Source organism: Mchenga conophoros, linkage group LG15 (assembly GCF_057382185.1).
Source record: "Mchenga conophoros isolate Kocher_MC1m ecotype Shallow Benthic linkage group LG15, M_conophoros_male_GT1.1, whole genome shotgun sequence".
Lineage (NCBI taxonomy): Eukaryota > Metazoa > Chordata > Actinopteri > Cichliformes > Cichlidae > Mchenga > Mchenga conophoros.
Genome location: NC_140540.1, coordinates 26,777,223 through 26,805,113, shown reverse-complemented (window position 1 = coordinate 26,805,113; position 27,891 = coordinate 26,777,223). Strand labels below are relative to the sequence as shown.

General features: G+C 41.0%; 1 protein-coding gene across 2 annotated transcripts; it reads right to left on the bottom strand.

Annotated features, from left to right (window-relative positions):
* Positions 1-228: 228 nt before the first annotated feature.
* On the bottom strand, positions 229-27,659 carry LOC146558511 (protein NLRC3-like). 2 transcript variants are annotated; one of them, XM_085245965.1, is made up of 15 exons: positions 10,908-13,065; positions 9,774-9,868; positions 9,581-9,697; positions 9,249-9,362; positions 8,865-8,981; positions 8,459-8,569; positions 7,035-7,151; positions 6,642-6,690; positions 6,331-6,544; positions 3,462-5,256; positions 2,933-3,100; positions 2,520-2,693; positions 2,217-2,390; positions 1,808-1,854; positions 229-1,702 (listed from the first exon to the last, which is right to left on the bottom strand). In XM_085245965.1, the coding sequence occupies exons 2-15, from the start codon at positions 9,854-9,856 to the stop codon at positions 1,140-1,142; spliced, it is 3,843 nt and encodes a 1,280-aa protein (XP_085102091.1). In that variant the 5' UTR covers positions 9,857-9,868; positions 10,908-13,065; the 3' UTR covers positions 229-1,139. The 2 variants fall into 2 exon arrangements, with proteins under 2 accessions (XP_085102091.1, XP_085102092.1); XM_085245966.1 differs by lacking the exons at positions 229-1,702; positions 1,808-1,854; positions 2,217-2,390; ... (9 more) ...; positions 9,581-9,697; positions 9,774-9,868 and adding exons at positions 13,836-13,882; positions 16,045-16,218; positions 17,011-17,184; ... (5 more) ...; positions 25,720-25,897; positions 27,592-27,659 and having other exon boundaries at positions 11,168-13,616.
* Positions 27,660-27,891: the final 232 nt, after the last annotated feature.

Here is a 27,891-nt window from a genome sequence, read left to right as displayed (position 1 = left end):
TAATATATATAAGAGCTTGCTCTACTTCTTAGGCACCTTTTTGATTGCCCCTTCCTGCAGCTCCGATCATTGGCTAACTTCCTTCCATGCTACTTTGACCTTGGCCTCTAGTCTCCTTCGCCATGGAAGGTACTGCTCCTTGTGGCTGTTTATCTTGTAGTCAAGCATCTCACTGATCACTGCTGATCGGTGATCAGTGAAAAACATTAATACATGACATCTCACAAGTCAGGTTATACGGTCATTTATTGTACATGTTGCCGTGTTTCACATCTTGGCAAATTAAAGCAGAAATAATAAAAACTTTCTTTTAAAAAAATTCAGAGTAAAAATATTGCAGAAAATGAAAATGATGTTGGTGACTGAAGAACAGAACAGTGAAAATATGGGGAAGCTTTCTTTTTTCTTTTTTGTCCTGAAGTGGTACGCACTTTCAAATGCAACCTGTGTTCATTTTAAAACTTTTAGCCAAGTTTAAATGGATAATAACCTTTGACAGAAGAAGAAATATTTTCAAGGGTAAGGACTACTAAGAAAATGAACTTGATGAACGTAAGGAAATGCATTGTCTTTACATGTATGCAGTTGCCATTGACTGGTTTTAGGATTTAAGGGTAGGGGAAGGGTTTGGTTCACATCTACCCTTTTTTATGTAATCTTGACCTACACCCTAATAAGATCTGCTAAAGGAAGAACTATAAATGCATTTAAGAGACTTCATTTGAAAGATAATATTTTCTAGTACTGAAAACATGGCAAAAATGCAATCTTATTCTAATCCTAGTAGGACAAACAATGGATGTATGGAAGCAGATTATTATGTTCTTTAGAATCAGTTGCCATATTCTATACTTTAAGTTAGGAGTTGAAAAACTGCCATTAAAGTTTGATAATCCATGTAGTATGTTTTACTGCATTCTAGAAGGCAGTTGGCCAAAAAGAGCAGTAATCCTCAGAGCCAAACTAGCAATATATAAAAACTTTCAGATCACATCTCTTACTGTATATTAAAGCAGAAAGGAAATGTAATGTGTTGTTTGCTTATCCAGAAATCTTGCTAGAACTTGTTCTGAAATGCCATATCATATTTTCATTGTGGATGTTACTCAGATGCAGACTGATGTATGCAATTATTTGTCCTATACTGAACACAGAGACACAGAGGAGTCAATTGACAGCATCAAAGACTCAACGCCCAACCCAAACACAAAACCGAACCCAGCATACAGAGGTTCAGTGAATGTGGTTTCGAAGGTGTGGATTTGGATCATTTTGTCAGAGGAGACTCTGTAGAAGGACAGACTGCCAGCAGGATAATCCACATACACTGCTACTCTGTTAGAGACCGAAGAGGGAGGGACTGATCTGATTTTGTTATCATGGCAGACGGAGAAGCCACCATCAGAGCATCGCAGACACCACGACTGATCATTCATTCCAAACTTGCAGTCTTCACTGTTTCCTTTCCGTTTTATTCCTCTGTAACTTACGGCTATGTCAACTTCTCCTCTCCACTCCACCTCCCAGTAACAGCGACCAGTCAGACGATTACTGCACAAGAGCTGCTCCCTACGGTCAAATCTGTCTGGGTGATTGGGATAAGTCTGCTCCTTCTCTCCTACCAGCATTACTTTTCTGTCGTTTTCAGAAAGTTTCAGCTTTCTGTGTGCTGTGTTTCTGTCCAGTGTAAGTTCACAGGCGTCTGCCAGAAGAAAGAAGACACAGCTTTAAAATAAAGGACATAAAGAATATTCAAATACAAGGTTTCAAAATATCATAAATTCCTATTAACAAAGTACATGCTTACATTTTCTCAGACCGGGTTTTAACCTTTGCTCTCCACAGTTTTCCACCCTGGGGAAAAAAACAACCCAGTTAACTGATATGTTGTCTTTCATTATGAAAAGTGGAAGACATGCTCTAAAATATAAGCTAATGTAGGACTATTAGCAGCCACCAACCAATCAACCACACATGCTCTCAAAACTGAAACTGAAAATGCTAACTTTTTTCCCAGCTTCACTGACAGTGTTAAATCTATAACAGTATTGTAGAGAAGGGCTAAATAGTGTAAATTAGACTTAATACATGTTGTCAAGTTTCACAATGGCTTAAATGCATGCTTGTATTTAAGGCAAAGAGCCTCCATGGCAAGTTTTTTTTTTTTAATTATTATAGTTTTTTACAAAAATCATCGGTGTCTTCATGAATCATACTTCAGAATGCCCAGTCTCCAGAGTGGATTTTTCAGTCCAGTGGACAGCAGTCCCACTCCTGAATCTCCTGGATGATTGTAACTTAGGTCTAGCTTTCTAAGATGGGAGGGGTTAGATCTCAGAGCTGCAGCCAGAGAAGCACAGCCGTCATATCTGATTAGACAACCTGAGAGGCTGAAATTATTAAAAGAAATTGTATTTAAAACAGTGTTATAGGTAAGTTTAAGACATTGGTCAGGATATACAAAAGAATCTGCAGGACACAGTCTTTAGAAAAAGAGAAGTAAACATCTGATTTCTTACCTAAGAGTTTCAAGTTTACAGTGTGGGCTCTCCAGTCCAGCTAACAACCCTCTTACGCCAGAATCCTGCAAGTCATTGTTACTCAGATCCAGCTCTCTCAGGCTACAGGACTCAGAGCAGAGAACTGTGGACAGGGCTTCACTGCTTCTCCACGACAGTTTGCACACAGCCATCCTTTAGAGTTAAGGTTGGAGATGTGTTTTAAACACACTTCATATTCGGTGTTACTGAATTAGCTTTCTGGTTGGACAAATCTAGATCACTGCAAATGTTAATACAAAAACACAAAAATGCCACCACCCTAAATTAATTAAGAAATTATGTCCCAATTCTATTTAATAGAAATTAATTTGACAATTTAAACATTACTGTTGCCAAATTTGAAGTGTAATACTTTGCAATGGATTCCTAACCTGAGAATCTCCAGTTTACAGTGTGCACTCTTCAGTCCCACAGATAGCTGCAGCATTCCTGAATCTTGCAGGTCATTGTTACTCAGGTCCAGCTCTTTCAGACTAGAAAATTGGAGAATTGAGGAAAGATCTTTCCAGGTTCCCCCTGACAGGTGACAACCACCTAGCCTAAGCAGGAAATAGTAATTACAAATGTTTAATGTGTTCAGTTATATTATTATATTATATATATCATGTCAATGCATCCACTTAACTTAACACACTGGTTACTGCTACAACTACACGTTTCTTTTCCAGCTATTTATTAATGAGTATTAATTTATTAATGAGTATATATATATATATATATATATATATATATATATATATATATATATAGTACTATGCTATTCTTAGTTAGTTCTTAGTTAGCGTATTGTCTGTCTTGTCTTAATGTTGGTTTATGTTGGTTTATAATGGAGCACTGTAACAAAAAAATAATTTCCCCCAGGGATCAATAAAGTATTCTGATTCTGATTCATCCACTTACAGAGCTCTGTTGGAGGCTTTGACCACTGGGAGTAGCCTTAGAAGAGCTTCTTCTGAAGCAGAGTATTTCTTCAAGTCAAATATGTCCAGATCTTCATCTGATGACAGTAAGATGAAGACCAGAGCTGACCACTGAGCAGAAGACAATTTATCTGTAGAGAGACTTCCTGAACTCAGGAACTGTTGAATCTCCTCCACTAGAGAACAATCATTCAGTTCATTCAGACAGTGGAACAGATTGATGTTTTGCTCAGTAGCCTCATTTTCGCTGATCTTTTTCTTTATATACTTGGCTGTTTTCTGATTGCACTCTGAACCTACTGTTTTCTGGAGTCCTCTTAAGAGATTCTGACTGTTCAGCAGTGATAGCCCAAGGAGGAAGCGGAGGAACAAGTCCAGGTGTCCATTTGGACTCTGTAAGGCCTTGTCCACAGCAATCTGATGAAGGAGTTTTAGACTACATTTGTTTTTAAAGACCTTAGGCTTCTTAGAAGCAATTTGATCTTCCAGCATGTTGACCCCAGAGTTGCTAAATATAAGATGGACATGAAGAGCAGCCAGAAACTCCTGAACACTCAGATGGATAAAGCAGAACACCTTGTTCTGGTACAGTCCTCTCTCCTCTTTAAAGATCTGTGTGAACACTCCTGAGTACACTGAGGCTGCCCTGATGTCAATGCCACACTCTGTCAGGTCTGATTCATAGAAGATCAGGTTTCCTTTCTGCAGCTGATCAAAAGCCAGTTTTCCCAGACACTCGATCATCTTCCTGCTCTCTGGACTCCAGTGCTGATCTGTTTCAGTTCCCTCGTCATACTTGACCTTCTTCATTTTGGCCTGAACCACCAGGAAGTGAATGTACATCTCAGTCAGGGTCTTGGGCAGCTGTCCTCCCTCTCTGGTTTTCAGCACATCTTCCAGAACTGTAGCAGTGATCCAGCAGAAGACTGGGATGTGGCACATGATGTGGAGGCTTCGTGATTTCTTGATGTGGGAGATAATCCTGTTGGCCTGCTCCTTTTCTTTGAATCTCTTTCTGAAGTACTCCTCCTTCTGTGGGTCAGTGAACCCTCTTACCTCTGTCACCCTGTGAACACACTGGGAAAGAATCTGATTGGCTGCTGCAGGTCTTGTGGTTATCCAGATGCGAGCAGAAGGAAGCAGCTTTCCCCTGATGAGATTTGTCAGTAGCACATCCACTGAGGTGGACTTCCTAGGGTCAGTGATGATTTTAGTTTTGTGGAAGTCCAGAGGAAGTCGACACTCATCCAGACCATCAAAGATGAACACAACCTGGAAGTCTTCAAAGCTCCAGATTCCTGCTTCTTTGGTTTCAGTAAAGAAGTGATGAACAAGTTCCACCAAGGTGAACTTTTTCTCTTTCAGCACATTCAGCTCTCTGAAAGTGAATGGAAACATGAACTGGATGTCCTGGTTGGCTTTGTCTTCAGCCCAGTCCAGAGTGAACTTCTGTGTTAGGACTGTTTTCCCAATGCCAGCCACTCCCTTTGTCAGCACTGTTCTGATTGGCTTGTCTTTAACAGGTGAGGCTTTAAAGATGTCTTCTTGTCTGATTGTTGCTTCTGGTCTGTCTGGTTTCCTGGATGCTGTTTCAATCTGTCTGACCTCATGTTCATCACTGGCCTCTGCAGTCCCTCCCTCTGTGACGTAGAGCTCTGTGTAGATCTGATTCAGAAGGGTTGGGTTTCCTGCTTTAGCGATCCCCTCAAACACACACTCGAATTTTGTCTTTAGGCTAGACTTCAGCTTATATTGACACACAGTATTATGAGTTCCTGAATAAAAAACAAAGAGAAATTAAAACCTGTTAAATCTCAAGAACACAAAAAGCTCAACACCAAGTAGCTTAAGAAATATGCAGCTACTGAAAATCCCGTAAACACAATGTGTTTAAACAAGTACGTGCACCAGGTTGAAAGGCAGCTTGTCCTTGTAGCACACATATTGTTCTAGTGTGTTTAACACCATTCAAGCCTGCATTTTGAGACACGATCTCAAAATGGGAGTTCATTCCACCTTCACTTCGTAGATACATAACTAGCCAAAGGGACGGCCACAGTTAAACTGTGAGGCTGTGTTTCTGAGTGAGTGGTGAGCATCATTTAATTCAGGGAACTGTTCTGGCTGTTTCCCCCAACAACGGGGTGAGACTGACATAATGACTTTAAGGCCTGTAACTAAAAATCACTAACACAGTCGAGCTGGAGGTGTTAGAGAAGGCGTTTATTACAGCAAAAATGCCTGACAAAACATACCATCACCCATCTTAAATACCAATACTGTGCTGAGAATGTGGCTGGATTTGAAAGTGAAGTTAATACAAAAAGAGGCATCTAAAAAACCAGAGTGTCGATCGTGTATTGGCGACTTTGCGCTGTCACTCTGTCACTTTGGGGCAGAAACTTGAAAAATATGTATATAGTGAGGTAAGTAGTAGAATATTGGACCTGTAAGGCACCCAGTTAACTCCCAGGACCCATGGAGTCACCAAGAATCACCTTCCTTGCTCTTCCACTGGCAACAGAAAAGATCATTTACCATTTTGGGAAACTAAGGCTTCCTAAGGCATCCACAGAAGAAAAGGGTAGTGCTGCTCTCCAGGTTGGATGGTTAAACATTTCAAGGAGAATGAGCGCTTTCCTTGCCTTAGCGACATTATTGACGGACATGTTATAACAGATGCTGACATAACAGCAGAAACAAGTGACCTTCCCAGCAGATGAGGATCATGAGATAACTTTACCACCAAGATAAATGTCAGAATTGTCACCACCACACGTTCAAAGCCTATGCCCTGTACGAGGCAGTAGGTAAGTGACATCACATCGATATTACTGAAATACTCGTACTGCTCTGGAGATGGTCGGCCAGCTCCTTCTCTTTCATTCTTCTCAAGAAGTAAAGTGTGATTTTCAGAAATGATTCTCTGCTGCTCCTCCTCTCCTCCACATCTTCACCATCCTCTCTCTCACTCTCCAATCCGACTGAGTCATCTGGGCTCAGAATCCTCTGAAATTTTTTCAGCTCATCCTTCACAAAACTGATGATGCTCTTCTCGAGTTTCTGGAACAGAAATATTAATGCATGTAGCCTGAAGGTTGTTCCAACCAGAATACCTATCACTGATGACGATAAGTGCAGTGGGTGAACATTTACACACAGTGAAGATGGAGTCGAGGTCTTTTTGATTCTGCTGGGCATGCTGAACTCTAGAGAGACACATAAAATATTTATGTTTATTTTAGTTATCATGTGAGTTGCTTAAGGATAACAGGTTCAAAATAAAGCTTTTACAGGACTGTGCAGTCCAGTAAAAACGTAAATAACTCCTCCAACCTTCCACCCCCTCACTGTTTGTCTGATAGATAGTGAAAAGTATCCCACATAAAGCCGGCTGTATTTTGTTGAGAGCAGTTTTACTTTTGCTAAAGAGCTGTGAGAATAAAAATCTAGTTAGTACAAGTATATTAATCCTCCTGCTGTAATGGCTGCACCAATCTTAAAAAAAATTAAGGTACTTTCTCAGATACATCTGCACACTTTCAGCTCCTACCCCAGATCATCAGGCCTCTGTTCATGTTTAAAGTCAACATGTGGACCCTTGGACCGCTCACTCTGCATGGACACACTGCTGGATACAGAAGAGTGCTGCTGCCATTGTCTGATCTTCCTACAATCACAGGAGGATATTTCAGTTACCCAGCACATGGTGTGAACCACAGTGATAAAATACGAATAATACAAAGCACCATGCTAGAGATAATCATAAATGAATAAAAATAATAAGCCATGTTAAAATCCTTGATTAGACCAGCATGTTTAAAATGCAATGCTAAAACTTAATATACCGTATTGTTCCATATTTTTTGGACTATAAGGCGCACTTAAAATCCTTTAATTTTCTCAAAAATCAATAGTGTGCCTTATAATCTGGTGCCCCTTATGTATGAATTCTGGTTGTGCTTTCTGACCTTGAAACTTTGGTAAGCTACGAAGCCACACCGCTTGTCGATGCTCCGATTATCGGAGCATTACGGCTACTGTAGTCAGGAGCCTTGCGCAGTAATCTGTGTCCAAACTCTGCTTCAGGTTCCAAAGTCAAAAGCACACTGCGCCATCACTGAGAGTTAAAAACTAACTCTCTAAATTCTTTCATCTTTAACAAAATTTGCTGCTTTAAAAGGTGTAACAATAAAGTTTAACATCCAGACATCCATGAAAACAGAATTTATTAAATTTAACGGAGTTAGAAGTTAACAGGAACTTAGCTTGCTAGTTTCCACCTAAACATGATATAGCATGTTCTGACTGAGAGATTTCTGAAAAAAAATTAAACACACAGCTCTCCTATCACTTCAGACAGAAATGAAGACAGAAAACTAAACAGCAGTGACTTTTGTAGGGTTACTGAAGTTGGACTAGCCGGTATAGTATATAATGATGTGCTACGTGATTGCTAGCGACACAGCTATGTTAGCATAACTTAAACAGTGAAGCTGAAGGAAGAATGCTAACTTTTTTCTACTCAATAAAAGTTAACGCGAGCATTCCCGATGGTTAGGGGCAAATGCAAACGCATCGTAGGACGGTGTAAACGGACCAAACTTCAGTGAGGAGAACAACTAAGAGAATCCATCCACAATACAAGGTTAGTCATTAATATACTGCAACAACATGGGAATAGAGCAGCTGCGAGAGAATTCAACATTAATGAATCAAGGGTACAGAAGTGGAGAAAGCAAGAAGAATGAGTTGAGTAAAGTCTGGCTTACTCAACTCTGACTGGACTGTTTTGTTTCCCTTATTGCGTCTTATAATCCAGTGTGCATTATGTATGAAAACAGACCTGTTCATCGACAGTGCGTCTTATAATCCGGGGCGCTTTATGGTCTGATAGATTTATTAGGATATAAAATTGATAGTTAAAATATGTGCAGTACTCTGTATCAGATAACTCATGCACCTTTGAGTCCTTACCCTTGGTCAGACTTCTGTTCATGTTTAAAGTCAACATGTGGACCCTTGGACCGCTCGCTCTGCATGGACACACTGCTAGATACAGGAGAGCGCTGCTGTTGTCTGACCTTCCTACAATCACAGGGGGAGAGATTTCAGTTAGCAAGCACACTGGGTGAACCCAGTGGCAAAAGACACAAAGTGCTGTGATAGTTGCAGCAAGTATAAAGAATCGAATGGGACTGGACATGTTATAAGTGGTGGGAACAAGTTGGCATTTGCAAATGCAATAATAAAACATAACCTATTCAGTCTTCTTACTGATCAATACATTCATCCTGATCTATATGTTGATAAAAACCTGATTCTAAAATATGTGTAATGTCTGTTTCAGATAAGTCCTGAATCGACCCTGTTGCGCTCTTACCTTGCATCATCAGGGCTCTGTTCATGTTTAAAGTCGACATGTGGACCCTTGGACCGATCGCTCTTCATGGACACACTGCTGAATACAGAAGAGTGTGGTCTCTGCTGTAGGATCTTCCTTTAAATATAGGAACGCATTTATGTTAGACACCATCCTATGTGACTTGTCTTAGTACATGACAGTTAGAATGAGTAAGTAAATCCTCCTGCTAAAAAAACATAAAGCCATGAAATGGTTGGAGCGTGCTATAAAGAATTTAAACCGTGTTAAATAAAGTGGATGAAAATGGTATTGCTAAATGCAGTGCTAAAACAGCCATCCATCCATCCATTTTCTGCCCCTCTGAAACTGTAAAAAGCTGCACCTTCAGTTTGTAGTCCTTACCCAAGGTCAGACCTCTGTTCATGTTTAAAGTCGACATGTGGACCCTTGGACCACTCACTCTGCATGGACACGCTGCTGGATACAGGCGAGTGTGGTCTCTGCTGCAGGCTCCTCCTGCAAACACAAGGACTCGTTTATCCTGAATAAGAACTCATTAATAACCTGAAACAGTGATCACATGAAGAAAACTCTGAACGCTTTTGAATTTTTGCTCTTCTAAACTTTTTTCTAAATATTAAGATAATTAAATAAATAATAATCAATATTTCTTTCAACATTGTTAAGAAATCATTTTGTCTAACAAATCTGTTTTAGTTCCTTTGACTTCTTACCTTGGATCAGCAGGGTGATGTCCATCTTTGAAGTTAACATGTTCGCCCTTGGACCAATCGCTCTCCATGGAGACACAACTGGGTACAGGCGAGTCCCGTTTGTGGTGTTTGATCTTCCTATTATATATAATAATTTAACTTGAGTGCTTAACTAGAGATAAGATGATGTGTCATGGGCGGTTGGTCATCTCACCTCTGCAGTTTGGTTCGACTCTCATGTTCCCTGCACTGATCCATAGCAGATCCCAAACCTTCACACAACATCACAGGACACATTTGTTCTGACTGCTGTCAAACAATTACAAAAAGTTTGGATTCGTTTTGATATTCAAAATGTAAACTGGTCTTTGTTAACATAATACCAGTATATCTTGATACCGTAACATAAAACAAAGAAAGATAAGAAACACTTTACAGAAAATACCACGTGTTTGATCGTGTTTGTAAAATCAAAATTAGTGCATCTAATAACTGTTTTATTTGATTTCCTTTCATGTTGTTTTATCTTGGCGGTGGGGTTTTAATCACATTGAGCAATAAGGTTATCAGGAACCTTTTTGTGATTTTTATACCTCAGAAAAATAAAACCTTGAACTTTGATTTTGTATGATATGAATTACAGCTGCTGATTGGTGTGATAGCATTCTGTTTGTTGTAAAAACTGTAAATGCCATTACATCAAAGGACATTTATTTATAGGTAAAAAGTTGTGTTGTTTGTTTGTTTCAAATTTCTACATGCCATCTGGTTACTGAAGCTTCCTGTTGTGTCAAGGTCAAATTTGACTTATTAAGGATTATGTAAATGATAGAAACAGAAAAAAAAACAAGTAACAAGTCTCATGTTTTTTTAAATCTGGAGTGAGGTTGATCATAATACTGCCAATAACCCTTTTGATAAGTCCCCCCAGTACTCAAGACCAATTAATGAAACTAATGGCTGGAAACAAAATATCTCTCCATCACAGAGGTGGTTGTAATGTGAAGGTCCCCACTCTGAAAAAAACGTTTTCCAAAAATAATCATAAGGGTTGACATTTGGACGTGTTGTAGAAGACAGTTTGAACTGAAAGCTTTTTAAAACAAATGAAATAGACTGATGGGTTGTGATAGCCCAACATAACCAGGGAAAAGGTAATTTAGTCATCTGAATATCAGTTCTTGCAGACCAGCCTGAACTTCCATTAGCATAACGATTTTCTAACAGAGAGCATCCTGAGATGGTCACATGAATGAAAATGCATGAACAGACAAAAATGCCCATGAACACACCTCTGCAGCAACATACAACAAAATCCTACAAAGACTTGGAAGCTTTTTGGACATACCTGCTGACAGTGAAGAGGCAGGAAGCAGTTTGCGTTACTGTTTGATGGAAGAAATAATCTGTGTGAAATTAATCTTAATCAACCACTTGTAATGTAAAGCAACTAAAAGCAAGGCTAAACAGGAGCTTGCTGGTCTGCAGATTCAATCTAATCTCCACATTCAGTTCTCCACAGTTTTTATTATTTAAGGTCATACAATAACCACATGCCACTGAACTTTGAACCTGCTCTTGTGGAACATTAACAGACAGTAAGACAAGCTTACAGTGGAACTTAGAATTCTTCTGGGCCTTGTCCAGAAGGCAGGTTTTACACAATCTGAGTATGTTTCTTTGTTTTTCTTACAGGTGCAGCAGTTGTCAATACATTGTGCATTTCTATTTGTATTTTATTATATTTTCTCCACCTTTCCCATGCAAAAGCTGACAGACAGGATGAAAAAAAAAAGGACCAGATACATGATCAGAGGAATCGGTACTCAAGATCGGTGGTGCTGTTTATTTCTAACATTACAGCAACATTAGAGTTCTGAAATAATAAACTTGATGTATTTAAAATTGGTTAGTCACTGTATACCCACAGGAAATTGACCATGATCAATTTTCTTATCTATTCAGTTCCCAATGAATCCATCTGTGTAAAACAGACTTAGTGGTGTTAGAGGCAAGCATAAAAACTAGCGTAATCAAGCATAAAAACAGCATTAATCTTGTTAACGACGTTAACGCCATAACTGCATTAATGTGGCAAATCTCTGTTAACAAGTTACCGCGGATCGTCCCATTCATGGGGCTGACCGGCGTCAACACGTTAGCGCGTTGATTAACGCTGACAGCACTAATAAAAACATTAGTGCATTTTCTACATCACCAAAATCGATGTACGCCCCTCTGATCAGAGTTAGCTCTGTGAGCTCTGAGTATGTTCACCCTGAGTTAAATGACCTTGTGGGTAATGAAAAGAGCCAAAGTAGTTATAGTAGGTCAGATACCGTGACTCATCATAAAGAGCAGAGCCTCCACTTTGATTCAGTGGATCAAAGAAGATGAATCCATGTGGGTGTGCACGATGATCAGCTTCAAGACTGCAATCATCATTCCAGAAGATGAGTTGAGCCTGTGTGGGTGTAATTAACACATAATTGCTCCAGAAAACAAAACAAAGGTCCCTTTGTTGCCTAATCTCTGGTTTATCAGCCTGGGCGCTACAGTTCACAGCAGTGATGGCCCGCTTGAAGCCGACACTCTGGCAGGTGTGTCAAAAGAAACCAACACACTGCTTCAGAAGCACTGTGTCGAGACTTGATTCTTTTGGCCAGAGTCACATGATCAATGACGTCTGAAGCTTCATTTAACTGCTTCAGTATCTGAGTCAGTGGTTTATAGGAAAGTGATTAGTCATTCGCAGGACTTGTGGAGTGTTTTGATGGTGAGAAATAGCAAACCACTGATCATTCTAATGAGTGATATGGAGCCAGCGAGGAAGAGAGGAGGTTCTGTCATGTGGGAGTAATTTGAGTTGATTTTGGTCAATCAGGTGGGTTTGCCAGCTTTCTGTTCTTGTTGCTTGCCTTTGTTTTGGGTGTATTTATTTTATCTGAAATTTGAAAAACTTAAAATGTCTTAACAAAACATCTGCTTTTCATAATATACATATCATTAAAGAATTTCATTGTTAAAATAATCTTAAAATGTTATTCTACAAAATGTGCAGCAATTTACTTTGTTTACTCTTTTTCGGTGATAGTTTGTGGGACCCAGGAAGATCATATACCTGCATCCCCACCAACTTGCATTGCAGTTTCTATGCAATGCAACCTTTTCTGTTTCGTGTGAGAGGATTTTCTCTAAGCAGGAGAAATTATCTCCAAGCAAACAAAGAGACTCGGCCATCGCACAGTGGAACAAATTCTCTTCTTAAATAAAAACCAAATAGGATAACCTTAAATGCATCATGTTTTTACTTTACAAGTTCACACCCTGTTAAGGCCATCTTCTCTTTCTAACATGTTTCACTTTTCACCACTTTTACTTCACTCGCTGGTCAGCTTTAGGCTCTAAATCCACTTGGTTACATTTCTGAAAAGATGTCCCCTTGTAAACATGGACAGTAAAAAACCTACAAGTGGTGTGTGTCCTGTCTCAGTGATGAGATTAAAGGTACACTAAGAACACAGAGAAAGTAAAGATTCAGATGACCAGAACCCAAATCCAAACCCAACATACAGAGATTCAGTCAATGTGATGTTAAAGGTGTGGAGGTGGATCAGAGTGTCAGAGGAGACTCTGTAGAAGGACAGAGTGCCAGCAGGACAGTCCACATACACTGCTACTCTGTCAGAGACCGAGGATGAAGAGGAGTGGGAGGAGATGAATGTTTCTCTGTTATTGTGCCACACAGAGTAACCACCATCAGAGCAGCTCAGACTCCAGGACTGATCATTTCCTCCAAACCAACACTCATCACTCTTTTTTTTCCTTTGGATTCTTCTGTAACTCACTGCTATATAAACTTCTCCTTCCCACTCCAACTCCCAGTAACAGCGGCCAGTCAGACCATTTCTACACAGCAGCTGAGGCCAGCAGTCAAATCTGTCTGGATGATCAGGATATGGATGGTCCTGTTTCACACGTGTCACCTTCCTGTTGCTGTCAGATAGTCTGAGGTTTCTGTTCACTGTGTTGGTGTCCACTGTGAGTTCACATGAATCTGGTAAGAAAAAGATGGAGCTGCAGTTGATAATCTGACATATTTGATGCTTTATTCTTTCTTTACTTGCTGATATGTTGCTCAGTTATAGAAAGTTTAATGATGATACTTTCTGAATGAATATATACAGGACTGTATATAAAAGATGCCTGTAGCCACTGTGAAGCTGTAGTTTTGAAGGTTTGACATAAACATTTAGTTATCATTTCTGAGACTTACACTTCAGTAGTCCAGGTTTTAGCCACTGCTCTCCACAATGGTCCACTCTGGAGGGAGAAAAACATAATGAGTTTTATCTATAATGTGTACATACTGCTATTCAACATGAAGCACCAATTCCTGATTGATATAGAAACATGCTGAAACACAGCCAGTTTTAAATATATTCTCTTCTCAGCAGTTTCAGTTTCAGTTTTATTTGTCATATGCAAGTTAGCACAGGGTCAACATTGCAATGAAATGTGTATGACGAGCAGCAGTCACTCAGCACCATGATACAGTAGGAGAAAATAAAATAAAATAAAATAATAAAGAAAATAGAAAAATAGTAAGGAGCAAAATATTAGAGACACATGGTAAAAGAGAAAAGATGACTAAATATATATGTATCTATAAATATAAATATATGTACACTAGTGATTAAATAAGAAAATCTTGAAAAGAAATATGACGGGAGGGCAGATGGGATATTGCACAGGAATGAGCAGCAGAAAATTACAGTATTGCACTTTTAAATATAAATATCAATGACAATAAAGTGGAATGACCAGTGCAGATTAAACAGAGTACTTGTGAAGCTGCAGGGTCATGAGACTGCTATGGGTCATGCTTTCATGAAGCTAAAAAAGGGTAAAAGTGTATTCTTAAAAACCTGTGTGTGTTTGTCAGTCCCATTCAGAACTGAAAGCTAAAGAAGCTAACAAGCTAAAGAAGAGCCCAGCCACACCTTGGAGGAAACTCATGTCCACCGTTAGTATCTGCAGTCTCATTCTTTCAGTCGCGACCTGGATCTGGTAGCCATAGGGGTGGATGCAAACACAGATTGGCCGGTAAATTGATACCTTTGCTTTCATGCCCTGCTGTGTCTTCAAAACAGAGCAGAACAGAGTCTCCTCTCCAGTACTCTCGGACAGACCTTCTTAGTGAGGCTGAGTAGTGGGATACCTCTATAATTGGAACACTGCTTTCAGTTCCCCTTTTTAAAGACAGGAACCATCACCTGACCCTGCCAACCCCGATGATCTACCCCAGACAAACAACATTACAGAGATGTGTCAACCATGACAGCCCCACCACATCCAGAACCTTAAGAAACTTAAGGGGAAATCTCATCCACCAAAAATTCCCTGCCACCAAGGACTTATTTAAGACCATTAGTGAACTCAGCCTAGTGATGCCTAAGTTGTCCCCTTTAATTCCTAGACACTGCTTTCTCTAAGGATGGATATTGGAAGAATTGAGGAGGTGCCTAAGGTATTGGATTCACTGGCTGACTATATCCTCAACTGAAGTCAGAAACAACCAATGATGAGAATAACAGCATTATAAGTAACAGCGTTACTTTTTTCAGTAATGAGAAATCTAACTAATTACTATTTTTATCGTTACAAGACCGTTACCGTTACTAACAAGAAAATGCAGTGCGGTCGCATTACTATTTTTCAACAAACAGATGGTTGAAGCTGCCTTCAGCTTACCGCACTTTATATCAGTTGCACCGAAGTAGCTGTCTACGTAAGTAATCTGGGCACTGCCGCTTTAGGTAACTTCTACTTACTCAAAGTTACTAGTAACTTTGAGTAACTAGAAGTTGACTGAAGGTTTGCCAGAAATGCTTGAGAAGAATCTCAGTCTAAAGGTGAGTTTTTGCACAGCTACTGTAAGAATACAGTCTTCTTGGGCTGCAGTACTTGTAAGTTGTCTCAGGAGTCCAGCAGGCTAACTAAGGACTTTTTCAGTTTGATGGCTCTGGTCACTTTTAGTGTCCACCATCTGATTTTGAAATTAATATTATGACACATGCCAACCACCATGAGGCCACAGCTTTATACAGACTCCTCAGCCAAGGAGTTCTATGACATCGTCCTTTTGGACTTAGTATCCCCTGTTTATCTTACGGAAGGCTTTCAAAGCTCTGTCAAAGGTGAGAATTTAAGGTTTTGCAGACCAGGGCCTCAGACATTACCAGTGCACCAATAGGACCATAGAGTTCCCTGATAGGGCATCCTCTAGCACCCACACTGTTGTTCGGTATATAAGCACAAACAACAGTCAGGACTTGTTCCATGACTCCTCTGGGGTCTGCACATTTCTTTACATAGAATCACTTTATATCTTTCCCATAAACAGAAAAAAGGAAAAAGCAAAAAGGCTAAAAAAAAAAAACCCAAGTTAGATAAACCAACGCCATGTGAACTCTTGTTCATACCTTAGATTGTCCAGTCTCCACTGAGTATTCTTCACTCCCTTAGAAAGCTCCTCCACATGAGAGTCTCCTGGATGATTGTAGCTCAAATCAAGATTTCTCAGATGGGAGGGGTTAGACCTCAAAGCCAAGACCAAAGATTCACCTCCATCTTTTGTGATCAGACAACCCGAGAGACTAAAGTTTTGAAAGAAGAAAAAAGTCCAGGATGAGCATGCATAAATAATAATACTGCAATACTTGCTCTTGGGGACTTTAACAAAGCCAATCTGAGCCATGAGCTTCCGAAATATAAGCAGTATATTAAATGCCCGACCAGAGAGGAGAGGACATTAGACCACTGCTACAGCACGATCAGCGGGGCCTATCGCGCGGTGCCCCGCGCTTCACTCGGACTTTCTGACCACGTCATGATCCACCTAATCCCCGCGTACAGACAGAGGCTGAAGCTCTCCAAACCTGTCGTGAGGACTAAAAAACTGTGGAGCAACGAGGCTGTGGAGGAGCTTCGCACGTGTTTGGAGACCACAGACTGGGACACATTGAAGGCTGCTTCTAACAGCTTGGACGAGTTTACGGACACTGTCACCTCCTATATCCACTTCTGTGAGGACAGCATTGTGCCATCACGCACCAGGGTGAGTTATAACAATGACAAACCCTGGTTTACTCCTAAACTCAAAAAGCTGTGGCTGGAAAAGAGAAAGGCGTTCAGAAGCGGAGACAGGGACTGCTACAGAGAGGCCAAGTACAGGTTCAGTAAAGAAGTGGACATTGCTAAACATCAGCACTCTGAGAAGATGCAGCAGCAGATCTCAGAGAATGATTCGGCCTCTGTGTGGAAAGGTTTTAGGAATATCACAAACTACAAGCCTAAAACCCCCCACTTTTTTTGGGTTGTATGGAAGCCCCAAACGCAATTTCATTGTTCTTGACAATGACAATAAATAAATAAATACTAAATACTACCTTAGAGTTTCAAGTTTACAGTGTACACTTTTTAGTCCACCAGACAGCAGCTTCACGCCAGAATCTTGCAGGTCATTGTTACTCAGGTCCAGCTCTCTCAAACTAGAAGACTCGGAGCTGAGAACTGATGAAAGAGCTTTGCAGCTTCTCCACGACAAGTTACAACAGCTCAGCCTGAGAGAAAGAATTATTAATGAAGATAACAATCAAGAATGTAAAAACATTTATAATGGTTCATAAATCGACTTACAGAGCTTTCTTGGAGGCTTTGACCACTGGCAGAAGCCTCAGAAGAGCATCCTCAGAAGCAGAGTATTTCTTCAGTTCAAATGAATCAAGATCTTCCTTTGATGACAATAAGATGAAGACCAGAGCTGACCACTGAGCAGGAGACAGTTTATCTGTAGAGAGACTTCCCGAAGTCAGAGACTGTTGGATCTCCTCCACTAGAGAACGATCATTCAGTTCATTCAGACAGTGAAACAGATTGATGCTTTTCTCTGCAGACTGATTATCACTGATCTTCTTCTTGATGTACTGGACTGTTTCCACATCAGTATTTGAACTACTTCCTGTCTGTGTCAGTAGACCTTTTAGGAGAGTCTGATTAGACTGCAGTGAAAGCCCAAGGAGGAAGCGGAGGAACAAGTCCAGATGACCATTTGAACTCTCTAAGGCCTTGTCCACGGCACTCTGGTGGAGATGTTTTAAAGAATACTGATCTTTTTTTTGCCGTTTCTCCAGCAGGTTGACTTCAGAGTTGATGAAGGTCAGATGGACATGAAGAGCAGCCATAAACTCCTGAATACTCAGATGGATGAAGCAGAACACCTTGTTCTGGTACAGTCCTCTCTCCTCTTTAAAGATCTGTGTGAACACTCCTGAGTACACTGAGGCATCCTTGATAATTACTTCAAAATCTGTCAGGTCTGATTCATAGAAGATCAGGTTTCCTTTCTGCAGCTGATCAAAAGCCAGTTTTCCCAGACACTCGATCATCTTCCTGCTCTCTGGACTCCAGTGCTGATCGGTTTCAGTTCCCTCATCATACTTGACCTTCTTCATTTTGGCCTGAACCACCAGGAAGTGAATGTACATCTCAGTCAGGGTCTTGGGCAGCTGTCCCCCCTCTCTAGTTTTCAGCACATCTTCCAGAACTGTAGCAGTGATCCAGCAGAAGACTGGGATGTGGCACATGATGTGGAGGCTTCGTGATTTCTTGATGTGGGAGATAATCCTGTTGGTCTGCTCCTTTTCTTTGAATCTCTTTCTGAAGTACTCCTCCTTCTGTGGGTCAGTGAACCCTCTTACCTCTGTCACCCTGTGAACACACTGGGAAAGAATCTGATTGGCTGCTGCAGGTCTTGTGGTTATCCAGAGGCGAGCAGAAGGAAGCAGCTTTCCCCTGATGAGATTTGTCAGTAGCACATCCACTGAGGTGGACTTTCTAGGGTCAGTGATGATTTTAGTTTTGTGGAAGTCCAGAGGAAGTCGACACTCATCCAGACCATCAAAGATGAACACAACCTGGAAGTCTTCAAAGCTCCAGATTCCTGCTTCTTTGGTTTCAGTAAAGAAGTAATGAACAAGTTCCACCAAGCTGAACTTTTTCTCTTTCAGCACATTCAGCTCTCTGAAAGTGAATGGAAACATGAACTGGATGTCCTGGTTGGCTTTGTCTTCAGCCCAGTCCAGAGTGAACTTCTGTGTTAGGACTGTTTTCCCAATGCCAGCCACTCCCTTTGTCAGCACTGTTCTGATTGGCTTGTCTTTAACAGGTGAGGCTTTAAAGATGTCTTCTTGTCTGATTGCAGTTTCTGGTCTGTTCAATTTCCTGGATACGGTTTCAATCTGTCTGATCTCATGTTCATCATTGACCCCTGCAGTCCCTCCCTCTGTGATGTAGAGCTCTGTGTAGATCTGATTCAGAAGGGTTGAGCTTCCAGCTTTAGCAATCCCCTCAAACACACACTTGAACTTCTTTTTCAGATTAGACTTCAGGTTTTTTTGGAACTTTGCAGCACGAGTTCCTAAATTAATAATTAAAAAACAAACAAACATTAGAATTGATTAGAATATTTGCTGTGGTGTTTCCTTTATTTAAGAACTGACAGGATTACCTTGGATTCCCTCAGCTCTCTGTAATTCACCTACCCTCTGCCTATCACCTACACTGAACAAAAATATAAACGCAACACCTTTGTTACTGCTCCCATTCCCCATGGGATGGATGTAGAGACCTAAAATTCATTCCAGATACACAATATAACCATCCCTCCCAAACAGTGGTCACAAATCAGTCCAAATGTGTGGTAGTGGGCACATCTGCTATATTGAGATAATCCATCCCACCTCACAGGTGTGCCACATCAGGATGCTGATCTGACATCATGAGTAGTGCACAGGTGTACCTCAGACTGCCCACAACAAAAGGCCACCCTGGAATGTGCAGTTTTGTCTCACAGCAAAATGCCACAGATGCCACAAGCAATGAGGGAGCGTGCAATTGGCATGCTGACAGCAGGAATGTCAACCAGATCTGTCGCCCGTGCATTGAATGTTCATTTCTCAACCATAAGCCGTCTCCACAGGCGTTTCAGAGAATATGGCAGCACATCCAACCGGCCTCACAACCGCAGACCTCGTGTAACCACACCAGCCCAGGACCTCCACATCCAGCAGGTTCACCTCCAAGATCGTCTGAGACCAGCCACCCAGACAGCTGCTGGAACAATTGGTTTGCACAACCAAACAATTTCTGCACAAACTGTCAGAAACCGTCTCAGGGACGCTCAACTGCATGCCCGTCGTCCTCATCGGGGTCTTGACCTGACTCCAGCTCGTCGCCGTAACAGACTTGTGTGGGCAAATGCTCACATTCGATGGCGTCTGGCACGTTGGAGAGGTGTGCGCTTCACGGATGAATCATGGTTCACATTGTTCAGGGCAGATGGCAGCTGAGAATGTCCCAGTTCTTGCATGGCCAGCATACTCACCGGATATGTCACTCATTGAGCATGTTCGGGATGTGCTTGACCAGCGTATACGACAGCGTGTACCAGTTCCCACGAATATCCAACAACCTCGCACAGCCATTGAAGTGGAGTGGACCAACATTCCACAGGCCACAATTGACAATCTGATAGACTCCATGCGACGATGTGTTGCACTGCATGAGGCAAATGGTGGTCACACCAGATACTGACCGGTTCTGGGTCCCCAGACCCCCAATAGCGCAAAAAACTGCACATTCCAGGGTGGCCTTTTGTTGTGGGCAGTCTGAGGTACACCTGTGCACTACTCATGATGTCAGATCAGCATCCTGATGTGGCACACCTGTGAGGTGGGATGGATTATCTCAATATAGCAGATGTGCCCACTACCACACATTTGGACTGATTTGTGACCACTGTTTGGGAGGGATGGTTATATTGTGTATCTGGAATGAATTTTAGGTCTCTACGTCCATCCCATGGGGAATGGGAGCAAAAACAAAAGTGTTGCGTTTATATTTTTGTTCAGTGTACTTTAGCCATTGATTTATGGGCTTTCCTGATGTAATCAACCATCTATAATGTAGTATGTCTGACCACAAAAGTTATAGATAAACAAATAGAAACATAAAAACAAAAGATGCATAAATGTTTATGTCTCTGTCATGCACCAGGGTGTTGTGTTAATCATGGTGCACATCATTTATGTTTCGATAAAGAAAAATTTATAGATCCAACAGAGTGTTTCTCAGACTGTGGGGCATAGAACAGCTGGGGTTGTAGACAAACTTGAGGAAATGCTGTGCATGTGTTCAAATCCTCTTACTGCTCTGCAGACACTCAGCCAGCTTCTCCTGCTTCATTTTCCTAAGGAATTGCAGCGTGATCTTCAAAAATGACTCTCTACTGCTCCTCCTCTGTTCTTCATCCTCAGCCTTCAGCACCTCCTCATCCTCCCTCTGACACTCTAACCATTCTGGATAGTCTGAAAGCACGACCTTCCTCATCTTCTTCAGCTCATTCTTTAAAAAACTGAACATGTTGTCCTCCAGCGTCTGGAAAAGGGATACATTTAGAACTTTAAACTTATTTTCAGTCATTTTCAGTTTCATCTATTAAGGTTTTGACAGAATTAGGACCATATATTCCACATTATAACCTTCATAATGTTTTTAACTAAATGAATCTAGTAATTCTCTCACTGAGTCTCATGTTTAAGGAGAGATGGAAACTAAATTACTTTTTCCTCATTGATGTGATATTAAACTGTTGACTCTTGAATCTTCTCACCATAAATATGGAGTCCAGATCAGACTGACCACTGAGAGTCTCTGAGCTCTGCAAAACACTGCAAAAACGCTCAACGTTAGCATATGTGCAGTTTGTTAAAGGTGTTGCTCTCTGTAATGATGAGTCTTGGTATGAACACAAAGTGATCACTAATGCAAGTGCTGGTCTTGCTGTTGGACATGACGTTTTTAAAGAAGAAACACAATCAACAGTTTCAGTTCTCACCCTGTATCAAAAGACCGCTCTCTGTTTGAAAAGGTTATTGGTTGAATCATAGATCGGTCACTCTTCATTGACACACAGCTCAGTGAAGTAGACAACGGTGTCTCCTTATTGATTCTGAAATGAGAAAATAAAGAATATCACACGTGTGTTATTTAAGGTATTCACAGCAAACGTTGGTATTCTAATGAAACAGATAAGATTGCATGTGTACAGGTCTGTTAAGAATTAAAAATAATTCACTCGACTCTCGTTAGCACAAAATCTTTGGTTCTCCGAGACTATTTGTTTTATAGAATGATTTTAAAACTTTATCGATTAAGCTGTTCATAGCTACAAACTATGATTCGGAGTGGGGTTTGATATTTGGGGGAACCTTAAGGTTCAGTACCTAAGAATAGGTCCCCAACTGATTTCCACTGTAAGCTCAAATAGATTTTACTCCCGTCTTCCTCAGATGGCCATCCCTCCCTGAGCCTGATTCTGCTAGAGGTTTCTTCCTTTTCAAAGGGAGTTTTTCCATCCCACTGTCACCAAGTGCTTGCTCATTGGGGCTCCCTTAATACTGGTGTTTTTTCTGTGTTGTAGAATTTTTACCTCATATCTTGTTGTGTGTGTTTGGCACTGAATTGAACTGGAAAAGCTCCTTTGTATTGGAGGTGCAGAACATGGTCCACTCAGTCAGAAAATTGGAATAGTACTGAATTTCTGCCAGAGGTGGGAACTGAACATCCCTGTGCACTCTGTATGTTTGGCTATACCAGCTCTGTCCAGGATCCTACCCCACCACCTAATCCAGCTCAGGTGACAGCTGTTTCTCTCCTCACCTGAGTATTTAACTTATGTGGCTGCAGGAATGATCATTTAATTATTTTTCATATCAGGAAGTCCGTTCCTCCCAATCACCCCTTTAGGTCTTTGTCACATGTCTCCTCATTTTGTTAAATAACTTGTTCACCTTTGGCCTTCCATGCCAGTGTTCTTCATGTTTCTTTTACACACAGAGCAATTTTCAGTTCTCCGTACAAAAGGTCTTTGGGATGTGTCCATAATCCGTTCTTATGGCATGGCCAACTCAGCACATTCGTCTTTGTTTGAGGATGGTGTAGATGGCTGGTAGTCCTGTTGTTGCAAGTATCTCTGTGTTGGTGACCTTGTCTTTCCATGGTATGCCAAACATAGAACTTTGGTCTTTCCTTCAAACTAAGCAGATTCCTTCAGTGCTGTCTTTAAACACATGATTTAAAAGTAAGGAAAAGAAAAATGTTGAAAAATGTTGGGACATGCACACATCCTTCTTTGACACCAAGGCAAGGGGGTTGGACAAGGGTCTGTCAATAAATGCTATAAGTAAACTGTTACTCTGCATTTGTCTTGACGTTGTCACAATGAGAAAATCATATCAGCTGATCTTTTTGGTGTGAAGCTGCACTGGGAGTCTGGATAAACTCTGGCAGCCAGTTTTTTGCAGTTTTTCTGGTGCAATGCACAAAAACAACTTTCCAACAATACTCAACAACAAAATTCCGCAAAAGTGTCTGCTTCTGTCTCCTGTTTGGTTGATGGTACCGTCTGTCATATGTTATGGAACAGCTGCTTCTTTCCAACATTAACAGAGTGAAGAGGGTCTAAAAGGGTTTGTGCATCAATCACATGTAACATCAAGACAACCTTGTCTTATTATCACAGGGTTTAAACTCTAGAATGATTTGCAGACTCACTAAATCACTCGCTCTGTTTAAATCTCTTGTTAAAATTCGTGGAGCCTCATTGAGCCTCTGAATAACTGTAATGATTTTCTTTAACGTGTTATTTATTGTCATCACAGAACAAAAATCAATTAAAATTTTGTAAGTGAAGAATGTCTTCATCTTTGAATATAATGGGTTGAATCATAGATCGATTACTCTTGAAGGACACACCGGTGGATGAAGGAGGGGCTTGTGTTTTCTGATAGAAACTGATAGAAAAAAAACAGGGACTACATAGTGAGCACAGTAGCACAGTGAGTTTGGATTCAAAGCATCTGCAACAATTTCCAGTAACCAACTGAAAAACACAAAAAAAAAAACAAAACTGTAGAACCAAAATTTATAGCAACCAATCCATTGTGTATTTTCTACCTGGTGTGTAAGTAGATGACACGGTAAAAAACAGATTGTGCTGTTTTGTGAGACTAAACACAGGAACACAGCAGCAGAAATAAGTTTGTGTACTGGCAGCAATTTGATGTTTGTCTCTCTCAAGTTTTAAAACTCTGACTTATTTTTGTTTTTTTAACTGAGGTTGTTGCATTAAGAAAAGGTGATGACCACACAATGTAGTGACTGCAGAGAGTTCACATGTCAGAGAGTTAAACAGTTGGTTCGTTTGATTTCTGTGTCTCTGACCAGGACCTGGAGAAGGGTCCTGACAGCTAGAGACAGTCCTCTCACCTCTGAGCTTTGGTCTTGCTGTCATGTTCCCCACACAGAGTGGATTTAGAGGGAGGGACTCCCTCCTCTCTGTGCTCACACTGATCCATAGCAGAAGCCACACCTTTACACAGACACAGCAACATTAATATCACAACATATATTAGTTCACACACACACACACACACACACACACACACACACACACACACACACACACACACACACAAGGATTTAAACATCTATAATATTTTGTCTGAAAACAGAATCCAAACATCTTCTCCTGTGTGCCTTCAGTCGGTCTTCAGCAGTATTGGGGAGTAACGGAATTCATGTACCGCCGTTACGTATTTAAAATACAAAATATGAGTAACTGTATTCCGTTACATTACAGTTTAAAAAGGTGGTATTCAGAATACAGTTACTTTGTTGAAATAAAGGGATTACACGGCGGTCAGGAACAGGAAAAGATCTTTTCCTGTTTCATATGTTAGGCTATGCCCTCTCTATTTATGGTAATTCCACGCCGGTGGAAACCCAAACAAAACACGCATTAAGAGGCTCAAATGGCTGTGTCTCAATCTAGCGTCTCATAATGACGTGAAGAAATATTTTTATTTATTTAATATGAAGGCAATAGACAGAGTGTTACAGGCATTGCCCTAGCCCAGGGGTGGGCAATCTCAGTCCACGAGGGCCGGTGTCCCTGCAGGTTTTAGATGTGTCCTCGAACCAACCCAGCTGATTTAAATGGCTAAATTAGCTCCTCAACATGTCCTGAAGTTCTCCAGAGGCCTGGTGACGAACTAATCATGTGATTCAGGTGTGTTGACCCAAGGTGAGATCTAAAACCTGCAGGGACACCGGCCCTCGTGGCCTGAGATTGCCCACCCCTGCCCTAGCCTCATGGGCAGTGTAGTCCGTGCTGCAGGGAGAATGGACTGCAATACCCGCTGTGTGTCTGTGAGCGAGGGAGGGAGAAAAAGGAGAGTCGAAAAGCACGAGTTGTCACCGAGCAGAAACGGGAGCTGGAAGCATGTAAATATAATAATAACCACTGCAGCCAAAAAGAGTGCCTGACGAGCCCAGTTGTAAGTAAGCTATTAAGACTCGGCTCTACACTTTTTTCGTGTTTTCCTCAGAAACAATGAGTTCAGTTGGAGCAGCCTTTCAACCCCTCTCTCTGTCTCTCGCTACCAAAGTTGACACAGACAACAAAGTAAAGCAAGTTTTCGGTTACGAGCCCTACATGGAACCAGACGTATTAGCCAGAGGTCCCTTTACTACGCTTCGGAGCCGCGGACCTGTTTTATATACACGCGGAATAGTTTTCTATACAACCTTACCTAATGTCCACCCTACTGTTACTCATTTTATATTAAGATTTAAGACTCTAGTTGGTATTGGTATGGTGAGTAGCCTTCAGTAATAGTAATAAATCACACAGCAATAGTACATTCATGTAGTTGTAAAAAGGCATGATAATATATTAAGTAATCCAATGTATCCAGAATACGTTACTCGCTTTGAGTAACGTAACGGAATATGTTACAAAATACATTTTGGGGCATGTACTCTGTAATCTGTAGTGGAATACATTTTAAAAGTAACCTTCCCAACACTGGTCTTCAGTGTTACCTGATGGTTTGAACACTTAAAAGTAAATGAATCACTGTAAAGTTATTGTTCCTAAACTCAGAGAGAAATTCTTTTTTCTCTTCATGTTTTATACCAACAAACAGCAAACAGCCAATCAGCATCATGAAACAGCCTTCTCTGGAAAGACTCACCTGCTGAGCTCACTTCACACCCTTTCCACCTTCATGTGTGGAAGAAATATTTTGAGAAAAGAAGCTGCTCAGTCTCTTCGTCAGTCCTGGTGTCTGAGCAATCGATCTAAGGACTCCGTCACAAGCTCACAACAACAGATAAAAAAAAACAACCCCAAAGACATCCGACCAGCCTCACCTGTGGAAAGAAACCCAGTCAGTGTCAGAGAAAACACATAGGGGATTATGGACTTAGACATGATCTTGACCATGTCTACATTCCTAAATGCACTGAGTACATACAGCAAGCAGCAGTTCTCCCTAACACAAAGCCTGTCAGAGGTCAGAAGAGAATGGGCAGACAGCTGTGAGCTGACAGGAAGGCAACAGTAGGCAACAGTAAGTAAAATAACCACACACTACAACCAAGGTATGCAGAAGAGCATGCCTGAACACACACTACCTTACAGCAGATGAGCTACAGCAGCAGAAGAGCACACAATAGAAAATTGGAAAACCATTTCCATGTCCTAAACACCAACACCGTAGGGGGAGCAGAAGGGAACATAAGGAGATACGAGGACATCTCTCCTTTACTCTCAAAAACACTTTTTTAATGGCTGTTTCAGATAAACAAGCTAGAGGGCTGAAATTTGATCTGCACATGCTCAGTAGGATTCTCTCTGTGTGGAAAAAGAGCAGGATCATCTCAGCGTAGCAGAAGTTTTTTTAAAAACTAAATTAAAAAACTTTTTCATTATTTATAGATGGGTAGGTGTGTGTGTGTGTACACATATATTGCCTTTGCTCAATAGAACAGCGGTCCCCAACCTTTTTTGCGCCACGGGCTGGTTTATGCCCGACAATATTTGCATGGACCGGTCTTTAAGGTGTCGCGGATAAATACAACAAAATAAAACCGATAAAAACCCTGAAAACTATACATTTCACACCTAAGCCTAAACTCTCGCGGCCCGGTGCCAAACAACTCACGGACCGGTACCGGTCCGAGGGCCGTGGGTTGGGGACCGCTGCAATAGAATACAAGATGTATTCATGGCTGCAGGATCATAAGCACTCTGAGTTTGCTGACAATCAGAAAATCAGCACAATTACATTTTCAAAGGGGTTATTAAACGTGTTGTTCTAAAAGCAGCTCATCTATAAAATCTGTTATCTGTGTTCTGTCAGAGCTGATTTACAGCAGCCTGGTGTCTTAAAAGGTAGAACAGCTCTCTGATATGACAGCTGATATCCAAAACATTTTTAAACATATACAAAAAAAGCTAAACAAAAGTCACATGTACAGCAGTAATCTGATTTATTAGATGAACAGTAATATGACTAAATTTTTTCAGGGTTACACTTTGTGTTGTTAGTGCATAGGCTATATCAGACTGGTAGCTGCACATATGTCTTACATCTAAATGTAAATGCTGGATTTCAAGCATTGTGAATTATGAAGAAAAACATAGAAATGCTCCGGCCTCGACCTACTTCTACTTCAACAATCAAAACAACTTTATTGTCCACGTTTGGAGGACAGAATGCCTCACAGCACATCTCACGTGACCAAACAGACCCTGAGATGCAGCTACTTAAACATTTGTCGATAAAATATTAAACATAAAAACGTTCATAATAATGTTATGTTAGTTTAAGAAATAAAATGCTGGATTTATTCGGCACTGCGTGGACTTCGGGTCCACACTGACGTCACATAAATGACTGCAGTCACTGACGCCGCGGCGGACACACACCGACCTGTTTGATCTTAACAGATACTCAAAGGGTCTCGATTTCTGACGTTTCTATGGTAACACGGTTACAGCAGTAATCTGACAGCACGAGCAGAACCTCGGAGACAAACACCGGCACGCGGACCTCACTCACCTACACAGATAGGAAAGACGCTCCGCGGAACAGCAGCCGGACAAAGTGAAAGTAAACCGAGCAGGAAGTAGAGGGAGAAGAGGGAGGGTTCCCTTCTACAACGTCACATTTAAACAGCTGGAGACAGCACGGTCTGCTACAGTATTCACTGTGACTCGGTTTAATCTGAAACCTAACAGATCAAACATGGAGTCATTCTCCTCACCGATGTATCAAAATAAATGGTAAATGGCCTGTATTTATATAGCGCTTTACTAGTCCCTAAGGACCCCAAAGCGCTTTACATATCCAGTCATCCAC